The 20,293-nt window shown below is 48.8% G+C and overlaps 1 protein-coding gene across 5 annotated transcripts in view; it reads right to left on the bottom strand.

Moving 5' to 3' along the window:
* NRP2 (neuropilin 2) overlaps nucleotides 1-20,293 on the bottom strand; it is a 116,965-nt gene that overhangs the window by 26,677 nt on the left and 69,995 nt on the right. For 3 of the 5 annotated variants that reach the window (XM_086719414.1, XM_086719416.1, XM_086719413.1), the window contains exons 12-15: nucleotides 18,810-18,950; nucleotides 7,262-7,524; nucleotides 5,618-5,714; nucleotides 4,421-4,441 (exon numbers count right to left, since the gene is read on the bottom strand). In XM_086719414.1, coding sequence (XP_086575540.1) covers nucleotides 4,421-4,441; nucleotides 5,618-5,714; nucleotides 7,262-7,524; nucleotides 18,810-18,950 — 522 coding nt within the window. Of the gene's footprint in view, nucleotides 1-4,405; nucleotides 4,442-5,617; nucleotides 5,715-7,261; nucleotides 7,525-18,809; nucleotides 18,951-20,293 lie in introns of all 5 variants that reach the window. The other 2 variants (XM_086719412.1, XM_086719415.1) reach the window with 1 other exon arrangement.

The following is a 20,293-nucleotide window of genomic DNA, read 5'->3' as shown; positions in this document are numbered from 1 at the left end:
TGTGAGATTAGACAAACAAACGAAAAAGGTTGGCGCCTCTGGAGAAGTTTACGAAAGACAGTAGACGAACGCGGCCACGTCCCCTGGCCTGTTCGGAAGAAGATTGTAAAAGTACAACATCTCCCTGAGAAATGACTCTTTAATTGGCCTTACAAGCAGTGTCCAGAGGGGCCTTGGAAGGGTGCCACTAGGCTCGCAGAAGCTGCACTGATCCCCCCACATCTATCCCAAATGCCTCTGAATTCAGAGCTGTGGCTGGCTGGAGTTTCGGACACTTCTCTCTGGTGGCACTCTCTTCCTGGAGAGAGGAGGCGTCGGTGAAAAAAATGTCCTTCACCCCTTAGGGAAACTGACGTTGGCAGCTGTTTAGATGAATGGCGAGCTTGCGAGGAGGGGCGTGTCGGGCCTCTGTGACGGGGGGGAGGCAGCTTGCACAAGCAAACCTCACAAAGAATGCCTCAGTGTCCCCTTAGGCAAGCTGTGGCAGCCAAGCAGTTATGCGGTTTACGCACATCTGATCTCCATGCTTCCTCGCTCAGCAACACCTAGCCTCAATCCGGCAGCTGGAGACGTAAGGGGAGGGGGGCCAAGGAGAAGGAATCGCACACCACAGCCGCCTTTCCGGAACCCTGGCAGGGCGTCGGAATGCTTCTCTGCCTTTCAGCCATGTAACCCTCACTGCCTCTTGGAAGTGCTTCTAGGAGAGAAGAGCTCAAGGGGAAGCCAAGGAGAGAGGGCACTGGGGGGGCCAACCCCAGGTCCTGCGCCCTGGGATGGGGGGACGCTGCACTGATGGGCAATGCCTCTGGGAGACGGCCAGTGGGGAATAAGGGGGGGGGGGATAAAAAGGGAGAGGGGGTGGGAATTGGTCCAAATTAGTTTGGACCAGCTGGCACCACACAAACAGAACTTAAAACGTGAGGCGCACCCCGGCCAGCTCTGTCACTACCTGGGAATGGGTCTTTCTTAAGACTACTCCTCTCTGTGCCCAGGAGACTGACTGAGATGTTCACTTTCTCCTGGTGTAATTGAGCAGGGCTGCAGAAAGTGAACCCTGAGCGAGACCCATGGCTCTCAGAACAGGTCTGAGAGCCCAAGCTCATAGCTGTTAGTTAGCAAGAGACACTGATGTCCCTTTTAGCATCCATCAGTGGCAGACCCAGTGCTTCTGAATCCTTTACTGTAACAACCACCTTCCCTGAGAGCCCCCGTGCCTGGGATTTCCACGGGCCTCTAATGGGTAGGGTACCAGACCCGGTGTCCCTGCTCCTGCGTTGTTCAAAGTCCTCAGCCTCTAACATGAACAAAACCTCTTGCATCTACTGTGAGCTCCTAAAAATAACTACTTGGTCAACAGCTACAGAGCTCTGATCATGCGCCCTCCACATTTTTACTGGCTTCTTTATTATCCTTTTTTCTTTTATGGAAAAAAGAAAGTATTGGTTAAGGGGAAATAATCCATCACCTTAATTATACCACTTTTCGGAGTTTTTGTCCTTTTCCTTTGTACGGGTTTTCATTTGTTAAAGCTCACGTTCTAGAAAAAGATACATGACGGCACTTTGCTTATAGCCGATGCTTAAAAAAAAAAAAGAAAGAAAGAAAGAAAGAAAAAAAATGCACACCCACCCGGGCTACATTGTTTAAGACGTGACTCATAACAACAACAACAAAAGTCTTTTTACAAATCACATGACAACGCAGCTTATTCACGTTCTCTTTTCCTTGTTCCTTCCCTCTATGGCTTGTTTCTCTTCATTACTGACTCATACCCTGGTTTACAATCAAAGTATACACACGAAGCAGAAAACACAAGGTGATTGGAATAAAAAAAATGTTTCATGGCGAGAAATGAGTAAGAGGCAGAAAAATGAAAGACACTTGCCAACATAACAGATCAAGAGTACCTAACAAGACCCAGCCCAGAGGCCACTTCTATTGCATTTCCTTAAAGATTGGCCTAGTCCACGCTGGGCTCTCCCAAAGAATGAGATTGCGTCTGTCACATGGTTAATTTATAATGGAAAAGAAAAATAACCCAGATTCAAAAAAAAAAAAAAAACCAACCACACTAACAATGTAACCATCTATGGTTATTAGCGTTGAACCACCAACTCTCTGCATCCTGCCTGCCCAAACCTGAGTTCTCTTTGTTCCCCTTTTTGAGAGAAAAGGCCAATTTAATCCCAGGACACCCAGGCTCCCACCAGGGCCAGCGGTGCCCTGACCAGGAGAGGAGCAGTGCACCAGTCACCAGGTTAGGCAGGGCAGATGGTCCTCCTTCCTTTAGCCAGTGGAAGGCTTTGCTTGAGTCAAAACACAGATTGCATGCTGAGGCCAGAGGGGTCTTGGCCCAAAAGAAGACCGGTCCTGGGTTCATCCGGCTACCGACTCTGAGTGCCATGTACAGCTTGACAATGTGATAGAAACTGTCCATGTTCAGTTTCAATCCTGCTCTTGACTCTAGGTTCCTTGGCCCAGTCTCTGCCCCCCAAGACTCGGCTTCCTTCTTCCAAAGTGCTCGTTACCTCCAGAGACAACACTCATGGGCCAATGCACACCCCCTGTGTGCTGCTTTTGCTTAACGCCCCAGATCAGCCCATCGTGAGAGCGCTGGAGACGCTTACCTTCAAGTCACTAAGCCCTGTGTTTATTTTGGCTAAATGAGCACTGCGGCTCCGATGATATTTTATTTATATATTTTTTACAAGAGAACATGACTGGACTGTAAAGCCTCACGGTAAACACAACCTCAAGGAAGCACATGTGCCCCGGTTTGTTTATTCTCTTACAGAAGCAGAGCACTTAGCCCCCGTGCTTGTCAGTCATGGACCCAGACACGCGTGCTCACTCACAACCATGTCTGTGGTCATAGCTGCAAGCCTTCAGCCAGCCTTCCCGGGAGCTTTGAGTCTTAATCAGCAGGTTTCACTTCCCCAACATAAACATTACCTTGGGTCCTAGAGGTTAGAGCTTGAATTCAACTGTGATCCAAGTGATTCAGTTCGGATCTCAGCTTCCCTCCCAATGCTCAGATCCGCATTAGCATAAATCTCACGCCCAGAGAGCACCAACATGCACACGAATACTCTCCACCCTTTACAATGTGCAGCGGGGAGCGGGATGCCGTTCGGGAGGCAAGGAAGGGCGAGAAAGAAAGAAATTGTATTCTGTGTCCGTCTGTCATTCTCTGTTCTGCCGCTTTCTTCCCCACCTATTTGCTTAGAGGGTGAGGAGTGGAAAATGAGGCCAGATGATTTGGAGGCAACGGCGCATCTAGGTGGCAAACCGGGAATTCATCTCTTTCTAGCCAGGAGCTGGACAGATTCATGAGAGCGAAGGTAACGAGTCTAGACTTCAGATGTAAAAATGACTTCCCTTACCGCTGGAACGCTGTCACCTCTGGGGTTAAGGCTAGCCAGTGCAAACAGGGCACAGGAAGCCTCACAACTGTTTGCATAAACCAGGGTATGAAAAACCCCTGTCCTCGGGTGAGGGCGAGTGTCTGAATGAGCTTTGCCGCCCCGGCCAACAGAAAGGAAGAACTTAGGAGTGGCTTCTAAACACTCAGCATGGGGACCGTGGGTGGAAACGTGATCGGTGCAAACTCACTGGAGCACAAGGAGGGCAGGGTGTGGGACCCACTGCACCCCCACAGGACAGGCGTTACTACCACCCAGGCTCTGAGGGTACGGCCATCATCCCCAGTTCCCCTCTCTTTACTGTGCTCTCTCCTTTAGTAGGGAGAAAATGGCCTGTGCTGTGTTTCAGTCCCCTATTTAAATGCTCTAATTCCAGTCAGCATATGTGCCTCCATCTTCTCTTTACCAGACACCAGCTCCAGAATTCTGCACCTTTTCCCCCTTAGGATTATCCTTCCTTGTGTCTTTTCCCTAACTTTCTGCCCTCCTAAAGTGGCCTGCCACCGTACCTCCCTGAGGGTTCATTGCAGCCACTGCCCTGGTGCCCTGCAGCTGGAAAGAAACCATCTTCAGGCGAAAATAAATCATTGCCACCTCATTTCACTTTTAATTTACTACTGATTTTTTGTTGTTGTTGTTCACTCTCCCCCACAGCCTCTCCTTTCTCACCACTCATGCATTTTCAGCCTCATTGCTCCCCGTTGGACAATGCAAGGCTGAAAGGTTTATCTGTAACCTATTTGTCTCTATTATAGGTTTCTAAACTTTAATTAAACAGGAGACAGTGAAGATCTCAATCCTCTTTCCTGGAAGCTACAGGTGTGGTTGGTGCCATCTAGTGGCGGGAAGGTGTGGTGTCTCTTTTCTCGTGTGAGCTTTGTCAAATTTGGAGGTTTCTTCCCCATACCAAATTCACATCACATGGGGGGAAGAAAAAGACATGCAAAAAAAAAAAAAAAAAAAAACCACGTAATTTTTTTTACCTTTAAAATTCTCACCTGCAAAAGCCGATATGGGTTCTGGGGGAAAAAAAAGAAAAAATATTGAGTTAGACAAGGGGAAGAAACAATCGGGCAGGTAGAGGGTATGATGTAGATGACTTCCAATAATTTTTTTGGTAATACCCCATGGAAAGTGTCCTGTGTCCTCCTCATGCTCTAGACTGTGTCTAACATATCAGTATCATAGGGGCTGGGTGGGTGGGGAGAGATTCCCAGAGTTGCTTTGGAACAAAAAGTCCTTTATAGAGCAATGGGTCCCCAAAGCATTGTAATCAGTCACTTACCACTGATTACTTTCTCAGAGCCTCGATTATGCTTAGATGCCCAGGCCCGAGAGCTGCCTGAAGGGACTGGGGTGGTCCCAGGCGCTCCTGACATCATCAGGCACATACACATCCGGGACCCACGTGCCAAGAAAAGCACTCGGTGAGTGATTACAGTTACTCTGCCAAGTAAAAGCAGGTCCATTCCTTCTGGGGATTCCCTCTTGTTTTGGAAATGCCCATGGCTCTCATGGGAGATGGTCAGGATGCCCCTGGGGTGGCCTGGGTAAAATGTGTGCATCTTCCTTGGGCTGGTCGCTCAGCCCGTCTGTCCAAAGGGACACTCATGGTGTCCTTCTTGTGCTGGTCACCTGGCATGTGATGTTTAATCTTACAACTCTGGGATCTTGGGTACTGAAGGTGTCAGCTTCAAAGCAAACTCTAAAATCTTACTTCACCTGCCACAGTTTGCCCTGTAATTCATTCATGTAAGAGAACAACTTGGGTAATTGTGTTATCGCTCTGATATAACATATGTACTATTTTCGTTCACCAGTGAAGGCTTCCATTAAAAACATCAAACCTTTGCAGCATGTAATTCTGACTGGCAGTTGCTCTCAGCCTCTAGCATTTTCTTTGCTAAAAGCTGGAGTCTGACGATGGGGTCTTGGCACCCTGAGTCTCCATATACTTAATGCATGTCTATTTCTGAATGGGAACAGGAGATAGAAGACTTCATCTCATTTATACCCCTCCCATCCTGAATGCAGCCTAAGATACAACTACATTCATATCTCACCTCCTGCACAGACTGTTGCTGTTCTACCCCTGGGTATCACTGGGTTTGAAAATGGTGTGATGCTTCCTCTTGTAGATCCCAGCCCTTGGTATCTTATTTGGAAGAGCCACAAAGAGACAGCTATTCACGTACCCATACAGTTCTCCAGTGGGACATCAGTGCTTATCCGAATGTCATCAATGGCAATTTCTCCCGAACGTCCTTTTCCTATGACTCCTTCAAACACAATCTAGAAGCCAGAAGAACAAGAGCCATGGTTAACTGAGCTGCTTGGAAATAGTGCAAAGATTCCAATTCTCTGTTAACTGCAGCTTAAAGCGTGTGTGTGTGTGTGCGCGTGTGTGTGTTACTGTACCTGGTACACATCTGTTGACCACATGACTATGGTGCTTGAAATCTTAATTTAAAGAGTGGTTCAAATCAAACGTATATCTGAGAGGATTAAAAATATATATAACAAGGTGATGGACACTGTTGTCTAGTAATCAGAATGTAGAGATTAAAAGGACGAGAATCAGGACATGTTTACAGGAGGGTTGAAATGTCTCTAGCAATTTTGGAGGTTCCTTTCTCATGAATCTTTTAAATGCCCAATGCAGGTACTGTATTCGGAAACTCAGAGCACATAACAGGTGGGGGTAAGGTGAGAAATACAGCACTGGGCTTTGCCTTGGGGGTAACATTGTCTTAGGGCTCCACTATTACAACCAGGAGGGGAAGGATCTCTTCCTTCACCAATAGCTTACTGAACACCTACTATGTGCCAGGCACAAGGACAGTCACAAAATCTAATAAGCCAGACCCTCTGCCCAGAGAATCTCACCATCTGGCGGGGGAGACAAAAATGCAACCAGGCACTTACAACACGAAGCATTCAGGTTTCTAAACGGGAATGCAGTTAGGAGTGCGGCGGAACTCGGGATAGCTTGCAACCTCCAGGGCGACTGCAGGCGGCACACAGAGGCCCCTCTGCTCTGTGGTCTTCAATCCTCCCTCATTCCACCCTCCCGGGTTCTTTCCGCAAACTAGCACATGTCCTCTGGCAAGCCGAGCGAGCAGTTGGCTGCCTCACCAGCCATCTGTTGCTGCTTCTCGTCTGGGGAGGAGCAGGTTAATGCTTTGGCTGGTTCTCAGTCACCTCTTCCACAGTGTGTCTACTCCAACCCAAGCCTCAGCCACAGCTGTGCAGACCCATCTGTGCCTCAGTCTTTTGCTCTGTGGGGCAGAGATAATAGAACTCCGCTCCTGGAGCCACTGGGAGAGAAACTACTCATTTGGGAGTCTTTCTGGTCGGCTGGCCACTGAGTGCAAACAGCAATCCTCCCCTTCCCACGTTCACCCTGGGACAGGTCTGGCAGGATTTTCCCCTCTCCTTGGAGTGCGAGAGGGCTGGGCAGTCTCCTTCCCGTGTGTGTGTGTGTGTGTGTGTGTAGAGGTTGGTTCGTGTTGATTTCCCTGGCTTCTGTGTCCCTTTGTCAGCCTACCTGATAGCAATCTAAACTAAAATGGAGAGAAGAAACATTTGTTGGGAAGATTTTGGCAATATAAAAGGCAATAGGAGGAACAAAGAACCAAGTCTGGATGTGGAGATAGGCACGTTTTGAATAACAAATAAGAGTGTCATTCAGTTGCCATGGCAATGTGAGAAACACAATGAAAACAGCAGTGCTTAACCACGTTCCCTAATGATGAATGGGCACGGCCCTTTGAAATCCTGAAATACACATCACAAAGATTCCCTCGGATCTCTGCACCCACCTCCTGTCACCACCCTACCTGATACTCCATGTCATAGCTGGGCAAGATGATGCGCCCGTGTTTCCACTCGTTGCCCTGGTCCTCGCGGATAACCCAGAGGAGCTTGCTCTCCTGGCTGGCTTCGCGCACCACCTGCAGCGCCACCCCGCGGCCGCCCGTGGCTTGGTACTGGAACTCCATGCACACGGGGCTCCGGGGCAGGTGCACGGGAGGGCTGATGAGCCGCGCGTACTGGCCCTCTCTCCGGCCATCGCTCTGCAGCCGCAAGAAATTCCTGTCATCTGGGGGAAACAAACCCAGAGGTTCTTGGTAAACGCTTGGGAAAGAGACCAGTTTGCGGCTGTGGCCCCTCCTGGGGAAGCTGGGACCAGAGTTTAGGTGTCTTGTCGATTCATGCCTTTGTCCTCCAGGCCCCGTGTTTCTTTCTCAAGGTGCTTTTGGGGCTTGGCTGAGACGCCGCTTCCTTTTGAAGCCCCTTCTGGAGGCTCTGTGTCAGGTTGGTCCTTCCTGCCTATTTCTCTGCGTCACCTTCTTTGTGCCTCTTTTGCATACGGCACTCGGGGCGGTTGGCCTTGTGTCTTGGCTGGTGGCATCTGCTCTAAGTCTCGTCTTCCTGAATTCTAAGATGCCAGGCCCATGTCTGATTCACCAGTGGCTTACCCAAAGGGCCAGTGCAGCCCAATGAACTACATTATAAGGGGCTGAGGTGGCTGCTAGGCTGGAAGATGATTCTAGGAGGTGGTTTATGCTTGAAGCCTTTGTCATCTCGGCTGGGCACTGTCCAAATGGAAGACATTGAAAACCGTCTGTCTCCACCAGGGTTACTAGACAGTGCCCGGACTCTAGGGAGTATTCGGAAGCCCAGTGTCAACCTCAAGCACAAGAAGGGCTGGATGGCGGCTGCACAGGGATGAGTCAGGGACTCGACCCCCTACTCCCTTCCCTGTTTGGCTTGGGGAGACCAGAGGTGGCCTTTTTCAGAGAGCCTGGCAAACAGAGCTCCAGCGAGAACAGGCACTGTCATTATCACTAATAAAGGCTATGTGTTTGATAGAGAAGATACGCATGATGGGAAATTAAGGTTTCGCCCGCGCAGATGTTTGGGAAAAGGGCCTTTCGGCGGATTAGTTTTCAACTACATCAGACACTGTGCAGAAGACTAAGTTCTTGTTGCCATTTGCAGACCTCACGCCCTGCAGATACAGGTGTGGGGGCCTGTATCTGCAAACCCACCTGGCACAGAAGCATTCTGGCCACTTGCACAGAAAACAGGCTGCGATTTGAGGAGACAGGCTCACTGCCTCTTTTTGGCCCTGAAACATCTTACGCTGAACACTTCTGCAAGATGGCAAGGGCACTTTCACACCACACAGCCAGCACACCAGACACTTCAGGATCATGTTAATCTGAGACATGTGAACCCAGCTTTCCTATTCACCAGAGACTGTGAATATCCCAGGCTTGTCAGCAGGGGACAGGAGAGGACTCCAGAGCCTTGTATCAACAGGTTAGTCTCTGGACTGCTGGTTTGCTGTTACTACTCCTGCTGACATCGCGACTCTAGCAAGAATGAGCCTGTGACAGTCTTCTTATCCATGGCCCCAAACCAGCTCCTTCATTTGCCCCCCCTAGCCATCTCCCTTCCTCCTTCCTGGCTCCCCTAAGTCCCCTCCAGTTAGATTCTCTGGGATTATTGCTCCAGAAGCTACCCTCCCCAGGGAAGTCAAATCAGACCAGTTTAGGATGCATAGTTGGGATTCCAGTTTGTCTCCTTAACCATCCAGAACCATGTCTGTCTAATACCCTCACAACATGAGACTTCTGCAAGGTCAAAGTCAGCGCAGATGGCTAGGCAGCTGCCTACACCAGAGAATTTTAAAGCTGGTGATCTGCCAAGGGAGGAGACATGGGCACCGCAAGCAGACACTCAAAGACCTTCCAAACCTAAGCTTCTCCGATCGGATCTCATTACGACCGCTATTAATGATAATAATTACAAGTCATACCTGCAGAATGCTTTGTGGATTCCAAAGCACATCACATGCATTGTTTCATCTAACCCCATGCTAGATACGTGTGAGCCAGATCTTCTTAGTCTCGCTTCGGACAGGATGATGCAAATGAGGCTCAGGAAGGTTCAAGTGACGCGTCCAAAGTAGAGAGGGTAGGGGGTAGCAGAGCTGGACCTGACGTTAGGTTTTCCACCTGCTTGTGGCAGGTTCTTCCCTTCAGCTGCGCCCCAGGTACCTGCCCCGAGGCTGGGCAAACAGGCACACTCTATTCAAGGCGGACTGGCTTCCCCACCCTGCACCCTGCTCCTGGACCTCCTTAGTGTCGCCCCTCACTCCCCTAACACCCCACTTTTGCTACTTCTTCTCCTAACTCTTCTAGCACATTTCAACGAATGCTGCTTTTCTCTCCACAACTTGAGCATTTGCTGACTGTACCACTAATCTTATGTTGTTTTTATGTTTTTATTATTTACTTATTACATTTTTTTTTTAATGTTTGTCTTGGGGCGGAGGAAGGGCATAAAGAGGGAGACACAGAATCGGAAGCAGGCTCCAGGCCCTGAGCTGGCAGCACAGAGCCCGACATGGGGCTCGAACCTACAAACCTCGAGATCATGACTTGAACTGAAGTCGGAAGCTTAACCGACTGAGCCCCCCAAGTGCCCCGTTACCTTGTTTTTAAAAAGACTTGAGGCCATTATTCATGCATTTCAGCAGGGAACCGCCCACTAGCTTGCGCTGTAATTTAACTGATTCATGTGTGTCTTTCTCATTGCTCCGGTTAGATGATTAAGTCCCGGTCTTACACATATGAGGGTTAATTCTGCTCCTTCTCCCTGACATACATATGCCACTACTCAAGAGAAGTTTGCTCCCATGGATGAATGACAAGCACAGATAAAGAATGATACGAGTCTCTATATTCTCACAAGAGAAACAAGAAAATCCCACAGACCCAGACAACGTCTTCACAATTCCCTCCCACTCTCCCGAGCCAACAGCCCCTTTCAAAGGGGAGGTGCACTGACAATAATGGGATGACCTGTGGACACACCCTGGAGCCACCTGCGAGAAGCCCTCAAACGCTGCCATGCTCCAGTAATTTCCAAGCCCTGACTGTTTCTACCTCATATATAAAGAGAACCAGATTTCAGAGACTTATTATTCAGCCTTCTTCCTTCACAGTTTCACAAATAAGACCCACTTGCTGCTTGAAAATTGCTTGGCAGAAATACTGTCACTTGTGTGAATTTACATTCTTAAGCGGCAGGGGATTCATAGCATAATGGTTAGAATTTAGTAAGTAAAATGTGTGTGGAGGTGGAAAGAGCCGTGCTGGCTGGATTTTATCTGGGTCTGTTCTATTTACCCATCCTGTTGCTAAAACTTCACGCACAATCAGGCCAAAGGTCTCACAGACTGCTGCACCGGGGACGGGGACCGGAGCTAGCCCCCTCCTCCCCTCCTCCCCCCCCACCCCCTCTGCCTCCACAATAAGACGATAATCGCTTCACATGATTTAAAGGACCATTGGAAGACCAGGGAGTTAATGCTGGTGGCGTGCTAAGCACGAGCAGCTGAAGGATCATAATTCAGCGCTGACATCTAAGCTAATCCACTAGTTTGCAGAATCTCAAGACAAGCAGGCCTCTGAATTTCACTTAGTTAAATCATTTGTGCCCCACTTGTCTGTTAAGTGCTGTGAGCTTGAGGGAAGAAAGATGATATGTAAATTTAAGGAATTAGCAGTAGACATCAGTCAGAGGGACGCGGAGCTGCAAAACGTCCCTGCCTGTCACTGAGAGAGGGCTGATTAGAAGCAGGACATCACGAAGGAATAGCTCAGACCAGGAAGAGCCCAGGGAGGGGATAGGAAATGCAGGGGCAAGAGAACTGACGTTCCCTGGGCACCTACTGTGTGCCAGATGGTGCAGCGGAAGCCTTGTCTGCCTTTTCTTATGTGGTCTTCCCTGTGCAGTCTAGGTCTGTGAAACAAGTATTGTTTCCTCCATTTTCACCAGAAAGGAAACGGAAGCTCAGAGAATTGAAGCGATGTGTCCGAGACCACTGCTGGAGAGTGAAGTACTACATGAGCCCCGACTGAAGTGAGTAGAATGCCAGGGCATGGCCTCTCATCTGGCTTGGAATCCTGGTCTAATGCTCACTAGTCTTTTAAAGCCTCAGTCTCCCCATCTGTAAAATGGATATAATAACAGCATTACTGGATAGGGGTGTGAGGAAGAGGAAATGGAACAAGCCATGCGAATGCCTTGCACAGTAACAGGGATATAGTAAGTGCTCAATAAATGTTAGGATCTTTGTCTCACGACACATACTGCCTGCTATACTTGCCCCCCATTTTTTTTTCTTAAGAAAGAAAAAGGGTCACAAGAGCACCATAACCTGGAAAGACCACTCCTAGACTCACAAGGAAGTATGGTTTGGCCCGAGGGCAGTGAAGATGCTCTCTGGATTGGCTGATCCATCCAACCCCGGCAACCAGCCAGCTCCTACTTGTGCATCATGTGCTGTTTACCGATGTCTTTCCTGTCAAGATATAGTAGATGCAATAAAGTACTACATGATTCTGGAATGAGAGTGGGACCTCAAGAGACGGTTTAGATTGGGTCAGCCTGGCTGCCCAGAGGAACCATGCTGTAAACATCCTTAGAACAGCTGTCCACCCTCTGCTTGAAATTCTCCAGCGAAGGAGATTCCATAGGCCACATCGGGAACGTGTTTTCTGGGTCGCAACACTAACTGTCAGGGACTTCTTAAATTCAGTTTTAGGTTTTCCTGCTGTCATTGAGACACATGTCCCCCTTCGATCCCTGATGGAGCACAGCCAATTTCTGTCCTCTAACTTGGAAACATTTTCACCCGTGAAGAATTCAGACCCCTAGTGTTCACTTTCTCGGGAAACTCAATCCTTGCCTCTTTACATGTCCACTTTCCAAGCCTTTACTTATGGTGGTCCACCCTCCTCTAAGCTAAGTGCTTCAGCGCTTTTAAGCCACGGCACCCATATATATGTTCTTCTAGAACATTCTAATTTATGGCCTGCCACTGACAAACACGGAGGAAGTTTTAAGCACACAGTGGCTGTTGATGACTGGATAGAGGAAGGGCTTGGCATGGTACAGGTGGGCCACTTTAGCGATTTACTTGGACTTCAAGGAAGAGCCCTGTGGATTGTAAAGAGGTCCCCAAACATGACAACTGACCAGCCAAGGACCAGCTCTGCCTCCTGGAGGCTGTCTTCTTGTTCTTGTAGCTGATGGCAGTGCTGTCGGCAATGGATAGCTTCCAACAAAAAGACAATGGAAAGGAAATATGTTCACTCGCTGAAAGAGAGTGAAGAAATAATGTCCCAGAGACCCAATCCCTCTCCTCCTGGACCTGACATATTTGGGAGGCATTTTGCTAGGTTCTTGACTCAAAACATCTGTTGTTGTCCGTGATACAGGGGAAAATAATCACACGGGAATGAACAACAGGAGTTCAAAAGGGCAGAGAGGAAGTGCAGAGGACAGGGCCATTTCAGGCATTTTAACCTGCTGCTGTCTCTCGAAAGGGTCTCCTGACGTTTCACCTGGCGATTTATGGCCGCATCTGGCTTCAGCTGCATAAGTGCTGGGTGAACATGTGACTGACTGTGTTTGGCCCGACAGCAATGGTATCGGTTGTGTCCACACCTTACCAAACCCTGAAGTAAGTCGCCAGTCTGATCCTCCTGGCTATGGCAAAGCCAAACACACCATCTGTCCAACACACACATCTCCTGGCTAGCATCTTGCCCTCCTACCAGAACAACCATCTGAAAGAATATTTAGTGCTGCAGGAGATGTAATCTCTCTGTATAGGTCATGCTTAAAACATGAGTCAGCCCCTCAGCTGGCCTCCCAAGGTCCGTCTATCTCTGCTAAGGTCCTCAAATTAACAGCCAGTTAAGGGAAACATTGACTTTGCATGAACTCAGCAGGGTATCTTCAAGGTTTACAATTGACCATTTTGTGGACATTTGGGGTTTTAGGTCTGGTCTTTGCAGGAGTCTTCTTAGAGCTGGGTTTTTGTTTGTGTGTTTTTTAGTGTGTCAGCTTTCATGAAGGCTTTTCAATTGAGGCAGTCTTGTTATCATTCTGCCCTTCATTATCAATCTGCACACTGCTGTGGAACTCAACCAATCAGGACTTTCAGAAAAAAAGGAATAACAGCTTCTCTTTACTGCTGTCTGTTCTATAAAGTCAGAGATACTTTCCTTCCTATTTTTCTTAAAGAAGCACCGCTATGCTTTCCTTTTCCAGTTGAAGTTATTCCTTGACTATTGGCTTTCTTTCAGCCAAGTTCTTCCTGGTCTTTAATTATCCATTGCAGTCTAAGCCTGAGAAGGTCCTGTGTCTATATGTGCAGTGGCTGTGCCCCAGCCGAGCCCCATCGACCTTTTTTTGAAGGCAACTCAAGGTAATGCCAATGCAGCTTCTGGATTCTTTGCTACCATCGGTCCCACCTACCGGGGAGGTCTTTTGAGTTCAGAGAGAGTTGCTTTTTAATTCAGAGTCACTATTAGTTCCCTGTCAAATATCAAGCCCATCATGGGCAAGTTCACTCATCAATTCTTTCCCATAATTTCTTTGCAACCATCTACTCCCCCACACTTAATCTTCTCGTGTACATGTTCCCCAGGGAACCATAGTTCTGGTCCTCTGCTCTCATGGAGTTTATAAATGGCCCAATCTGCATCAACACAGCCCCATGATACGTTAACAACTTTACCCCTGACATTGGATGGAATAGCTACCATTAATAAAATTTGAATATTTCAGAACACTGTATTCCTTATTCTGTCTTGAGCTTATTTTTGAATCCAGAGTAAAGGTTCCGTTTTCTCAATCCAATAAACATACAAATGAGAGGCAGCCAAAGCTCTGTCTTACCATAATCGTGTACTGGTACAAATAGGCATGGCCTGTTTTCTTCCTCCCTCCCTCTCTTCCTTCCTTCTTCCCTCTCTCCCTCCCTCCCTTCCTTCCTTCCTTCCTTCCTTCCTCCCTCCCTCCCTTCTTCCTTCCCTCCCTTCCTCCCTTCCTTCCTTTCTTCCTTCCTTCCCTCCCTCCTTCCCTTTCCTTCCTTCCTTCCTTTCCCTTCCCTTTCCTTGATTTTGCATAAGCTCCACACCCAATGCAGCACCTGAACCCACAACCCTGAGACCAAGAGTCTCATGCTCCACCAACTGAGCCAGCCAGGCTCTCCTGCATATTTTCATTATATCACTTCCATGATTTGAAGCTATTGAAATAAAGAAATACTGTAACCATACTTCATGAGGTCAACAAATGCATAGAAGAACACACATTTAGGGAGACCAGACACTTAATACTTAAGGATTCTGAAGCTAACATGGTACCCTCTTTCTCTAGTCTTCTTGTCCCATTCCTGACAATAATGGTGATAATAGTAATAATAACAACTATTATTACTATTATCGGCATTCCTTAGTATTTACTTTTTTTGGTCCAATGAAATAGTTCCCACACTATCTAATGCTATGCTATCTGCTTGCTTTCTCTACTATGGTTGTTCACTGAGGTCGAATGGCTCAGTGACAAAACTAGATGCCACTGGACACTCTCACTAAGGGACCGTAGAGAAGCCACATCCACCTAATTACTTGCTTCTTGGTTTACAATGTGATCGGTTCCCCTCATGGGGAAGCAGGGTCAGCAAGGACCCCAGAGGTTACACATACGTCGATGCCAAAAGATGCCTGAGCTGTCTAACCAAGACAATTCTGCGATGATGGCCACGTTTTACATCTGTGCTGTTCAGTATATCATGGCCACCAGGTCCCTGAAATGAGGAACTGAAATTTCAGCTGTATATAACTGTAATTAACTAAAGTGGAAATAGCTACTTGCAGCTCTAGACACGTGAGCTCACCATATCGTCTCAGAGTTTTTACCTTGTTCCTTAAAGACCTGATCATTCTCGACACTGGGTTGATGATCATCGCACTTGAGAATGTCTGTAGAAACTACTACAGCTCCCACTAGGGAAGGCATTTTCTGTGTCGTAGCTACACAGAAAAGACAAAGTGGCTTCTCAGAGGACATCGGACCGGTTCCTCTACAACCACCAGGGGTCACTGGATTCGGGACAGGGCTCCCCAGGGGCTGGTGTGAGCACAGCCCAGGCTTCCAAGCCACAAGCAAAGATCTCAAAGAAGGAATTCTGAGTGGCTTGAAAGATCATCTTGAAAAACAAAAACAGTGGCATGAAACCAGTGGGTGTCTTGTCAGCCTTAAGCAACTATTATCACTGGCCAAAAGAACAGAACTAATTGCTGACTTAAAAGGAAAAGAAAAAAAAAAAAGGCAAAACAAAACTTGAGAAAAGAACTAATTCAGAAAATATCTAAGGAATGTAAATAGTTTCCACAGACACTTCTAATCAAACAGGCTGCATGTGATATTTCAACATGGCTATTTCTTCTTCCTTTTCTCTCTCCTTGTCTATCCTAATGCCCCCTCTATACTTGATGGAGACGCCTCCTTTCTTACATGCAATTACTTTTGTTTATCTACCCAATAAGCGGGTAAAACATTTGGCACACTTCTCCTAAAGAGCATCTCCTCTTTGTGGAGTGGCGAAGTGTGGGGGACACAGGGCTTTTGGGTTTGACTGGGAAGGTCCAGCATTTGCCCTGTCCCTGGTCAGCACAGCTGTTTCCTCTCTCCCAACTGCTCCCCTCGGGGCCCCATTTTTTTCTTTTTTTGAAGAAAGGACCACCCTGAACGGAAAGGGCTTTCTATCCTTCCCTGCTTAAAGCCCCATATCGAGTTTTGTAAGGAGAAGGAAAATGGGAAACACAGCAGACGACTTTTAAAATCATCAGAGGATAGAAAGAAGGGTTCTGAAAAGAATGTCACGGTTTTGTTTTCTGGAGACAGGTTACGAGTGCCACTTTTTCAAACTTCAGGGGTTCCTCTGGAAGAGGGAAATAATTATTTTCCTTCTCAATATCTTAAGGGAAAAACAACATTACATCTAGCAGTTCCTTATGGCCCTAATTTTCTTTCTGTCCCCATCCATCCAGCCAACGGTTGGAATTCTGCCCGTGCTTTGCGAGCTTGCTCTGAAAAGCCCTCCCAAACTGCAGGGTGGAATGAATCAACTGGAATGAGGACAAGAACTAGAATTTCCAACCAGTAGCCAGGGCAGTGGAGGGGGCACTCAGGTGAGGGTGAGACCCGCAGCAGGGGGAGGCCAAGGTGAACGGGCAGAGGGACAGAAGGACAGAGGTCAAGGCCAGGCTCAAATGGAGAGTAACTGAAGCTCTCCCAGAAGTGGCACTTGCTAATTGGTGGCCTTGTGGCCTGGACAGGGCTGGCCTCAGACATTCTTAGAGAAAGTCTGCTCAGAAGACGGCAAGGGAGGAGGCCAAATTTTTAGGGAGAATCTGAAGAGGGATGTTGAGTAAGAGCCAGTAAATCTCCCCATGCTGTGCCATCTACATCCGTTCTTTCAGAGCGCCTCTGCCCAGCTGCCCCCTTGTACACACCTCACACGATGTGCGTGCACACGCACGGCACTCATGCATACGAACCACAAACACACTCAAATGCAAACACACACACATTCGCATGCAAACACACGTGTATACATAGTCACAAACACCTACGCATAAATCGCATGACATTTGCACACACACACACACACACAAAACCCACAAACACCCTGAGAGAGAAACACGTACGCAAACACATACATACCCACATCACCCACAAGTACACACTATGCGTGCATACACTCACGCATACCCCACAAACCTTCCTTATGTTGGGATGAAAAGTGGAGGTTGGGAAAAACAACCAATTAATTGGGCCAAGTCTCAAAGGAGAGGAAATGAAATGAAAAATCCAGGCTGGGTTATAAAAATAAGTATTTTTTTTTCCAGCGTGCAGGAGGCTCATTATACTAATTAAACATTATTGCAGTGAACGAGAGGGGGGGGTGATTAAGGCTGGGATGCGGGTGAGTACTCTCTCCTGTTGCCCGAGGCCGTGGTGATCTTCAGGTATTAATCTCTCCAAGCACTCAAATGCTGAAGAGACAAACACTTGAAATATGAAAATGTTTTTCTCCAGAGCAGACACTGTGACCCTCCAGGAAAGCAAGTGCAGGCTGTGTTGGGAGGCCGGCCCGCAGAGCTCTCCTGGCGTCTGTCCCACTGCTGTCCCCTGGGGGACAGGGGACGCGACCAGTCCTTGGGGTTGAGGGGCTGCAGAGCAGCTCTGGGGAGCCCTGTAGAAGGCGAGGCCCCTTCCTCCCTTTATTCTCTAGTCAGGCAACATTTGATGTACTAATTTCCAGAATTAACCCCTTTCCTCTCAAAAGCTTATGGGGCCCCGAGGTCCAGGCCAGGGGTGCAGAAAAAATGGAAACTGAACAAGCGGTGTGCGGGAGCCAACGTGTGCTGGCTTGCGAGAGCAGACTGTTACAATTTCCAGAATTTTGCAAGGCAGGTGGTAAACGCGGTCATTATTAAAGATTAAATTACATAAAGTTACCATTAAATAAATTATATTGAAAATGAAAGGCCATGCATTCTCAAGACTCAACGCTTCCTAATGATTTTAATACCTTTTATCAGTATCAATGCTCCTGACGTCATTCATATCTATTCTAGCCGTCTGATGGCGAAAAACGATGTCGTGTAGTTACTGTGCTTCCCAGCCCCGCCCCGATCATGTCCTGTTGGCAGCTCAGCCACAGGAGGCGGCTTTACGTCCCCGAAAGCTGCACACATTACAAAGCAGGGTTTTTCTTTTTCCTCAGAGTTGGTGGTGAAACCCTGACCCGAACGCCACTGTAAAAGCACGCTGCGGTGCAGAGGGTAGACGACCCTTGATTCTATGGGCTTCTAGGAGGGCTACAGGCAAGCCCTCTCTGGCCACCGTGCCAAGAGGGGCTGCCAAAACCTGGCTCTGAAAGAGCGGCTGGACGACAGTTCAAGGACACGCTCCTGGAGGCTGAGCGCCAGGCCGCTCTACTAGACCCCCTGGGTGTGGCAGCATTTCGGACCCTCAGCTTGGTTTGCTGCTGAAGCGATGATACCCTCGGAGAAGTATCAGCCAGGCTCGAGGACAGGGTTTCCTAAGGAGGCATTTTAGGAACAACAGGCGGCTTGGTGTTGACAAGAGGCTCTGCCGAGTCAGCCGTGAGCGCTGGCTACGGAGACAGGGAGGCACTGACTCATCCCGTCTCCTAAAACCTCCCAACTGCTCTTTCTTTCTTCCTTTCCTTTCTTTTCTCTTGGCCTCTCTTGCTCCCTCTCAGCTTCCAGGCTGCACTGTAATCACAAGACGGGGCTAGAAACTGCCAGCCAGCTATGGTGTAGGGTGACGTTGCAAGCAAGGACTGTGGTGGTTTGTGGGCGCAGAGCAGAGGATTGCTCTGTGGTGGGGAGTTACGAAGCTTGCCGGGGAACCTGGGGCTGGGAGACGTGGAGCAGTCTCCCCTCACCTCCTTCACCGCTGAGTCTCTAGCCGGCTTACCTGGAAACGTCCGGTCGTGTGGGCTGGAGCTGCTGGCCCAGGTACTCCTGAGCCACTTGGCACGGTCGTACATCCAACCGCAGGGCTCCTCGGGGAAATCAAAGTTGCAATTGAATCCTGAAGGGAGCTGCAGATCTTTGTCTGAAAGTGGGGGGAAAATAACCCAAAGAAGGCAAATGAAATGGGTTCGGACAACAGCCACAGTGGTGCCATTGAAAGGGCTGGCAAGGCCTAAGTGGAGGGCAGAGAAAGAAGCGGCTCCCTTTGCTTATTCATTTAACTCATCTTGGCGATCGTTGGCTTTCGGGTCAGCCTTTGGTCTCATCCTTCCCAGGCATGAAAGCCAAGTCTGCCAGTGGTTCCCAGAGTAAGCAATTATAAATGAGGCCACCAAATGGCTTCGGGCTCTAATCAGGCTCTTCTGTCCACCTCAGAGAGCAGACAAATGTGAAAATTGCTGTTCCCTAAGTGCCAATGAAGAATGTCTCCCCGGTGCCTCAGTGGAAGGCTGGTTCCTGCCAACCTGGCTCTCAGAAGTGACGGGGCAGCCCATTAACATCCAGAGAGGCTGAAATGCTGGGGAGGTGCTGGCCAGGGCGGAGAAAGTGGGCTCAGAAACAAGGAAGTCTTTCACCTCCTGTGATAGGTCTTTTGTTCCAGAACACAAGGTCAGCCCGGCATCCCCGTGGGGTGCCAAGGCCAGGTAGGTGATTTGGCGTGTTAGGGCAGAACGAGGGGGCCAGACCAGCCGGCTGCCTAGCTCAGCACTGACCAGCAGAAAACATAATTCCGCACGGCACTGAGAGCCTGCAGGCCAAGATCCCAGGGCACTAGGGAATGCTTTCCTTGTGGACATGTCCAAAGTGGCCGCGCCGTGGCCTGTCCCGTCTGCTTCGTTGTTCACCTAAGCTCCCACTCAGCTCTAAAAACCCAGTGTAAGCTGGTGCCAGATGTGTGATTGAGCGGGGGCGGGTGTGGAGGTGGGGGAAAGAGGAAACGGGAATCCAAATGTGGAGGCTTGCCGGCCGTGGCCGTAGAGACAGCAGAAAAGTGCCGGCTGATGCTAGCAGCGGGGAGGAAGCAGGGTCTTTGGCCTTCTCACTTCCCTTCTCAGGGTTCCCAGAGAGGAATTTCCGCGGGGAAGGCCTCGAATGCAGGTTAGGAAGTCTAAAGGGAACAACAGATGGGTGGGAACAAATTGCTCACACCATGGGGGCAAGGAAGGCCCACCTCTGAGGGGAAGGGACTGCCACCAGGCTCCCGTTGGGCCGCCCCTTCCCAAGACACAATACTACACGTTTGCCTGCCCTCAGCCAAAGTCAGCTTGACTTGAGAGGAAACACATGGAGTCTATTACAGAAGCATCAACCTGTGGCTTGGAAAAGTCAGCCCTTAGCCCTCGCCCCCCCTTCTCCCAACAATTTCTGAATTTCTATTTTTCCGTTAAAAAATATGGAGTAATTCAATATACCATAATTCCTCTC

This window comes from Puma concolor, chromosome C1 (assembly GCF_028749965.1).
Source record: "Puma concolor isolate L17-30 chromosome C1, mPumCon1.1.hap2, whole genome shotgun sequence".
Lineage (NCBI taxonomy): Eukaryota > Metazoa > Chordata > Mammalia > Carnivora > Felidae > Puma > Puma concolor.
Note: the sequence above shows the minus strand (reverse complement) of the source record. Positions and strands in the feature narration are given on the sequence as shown.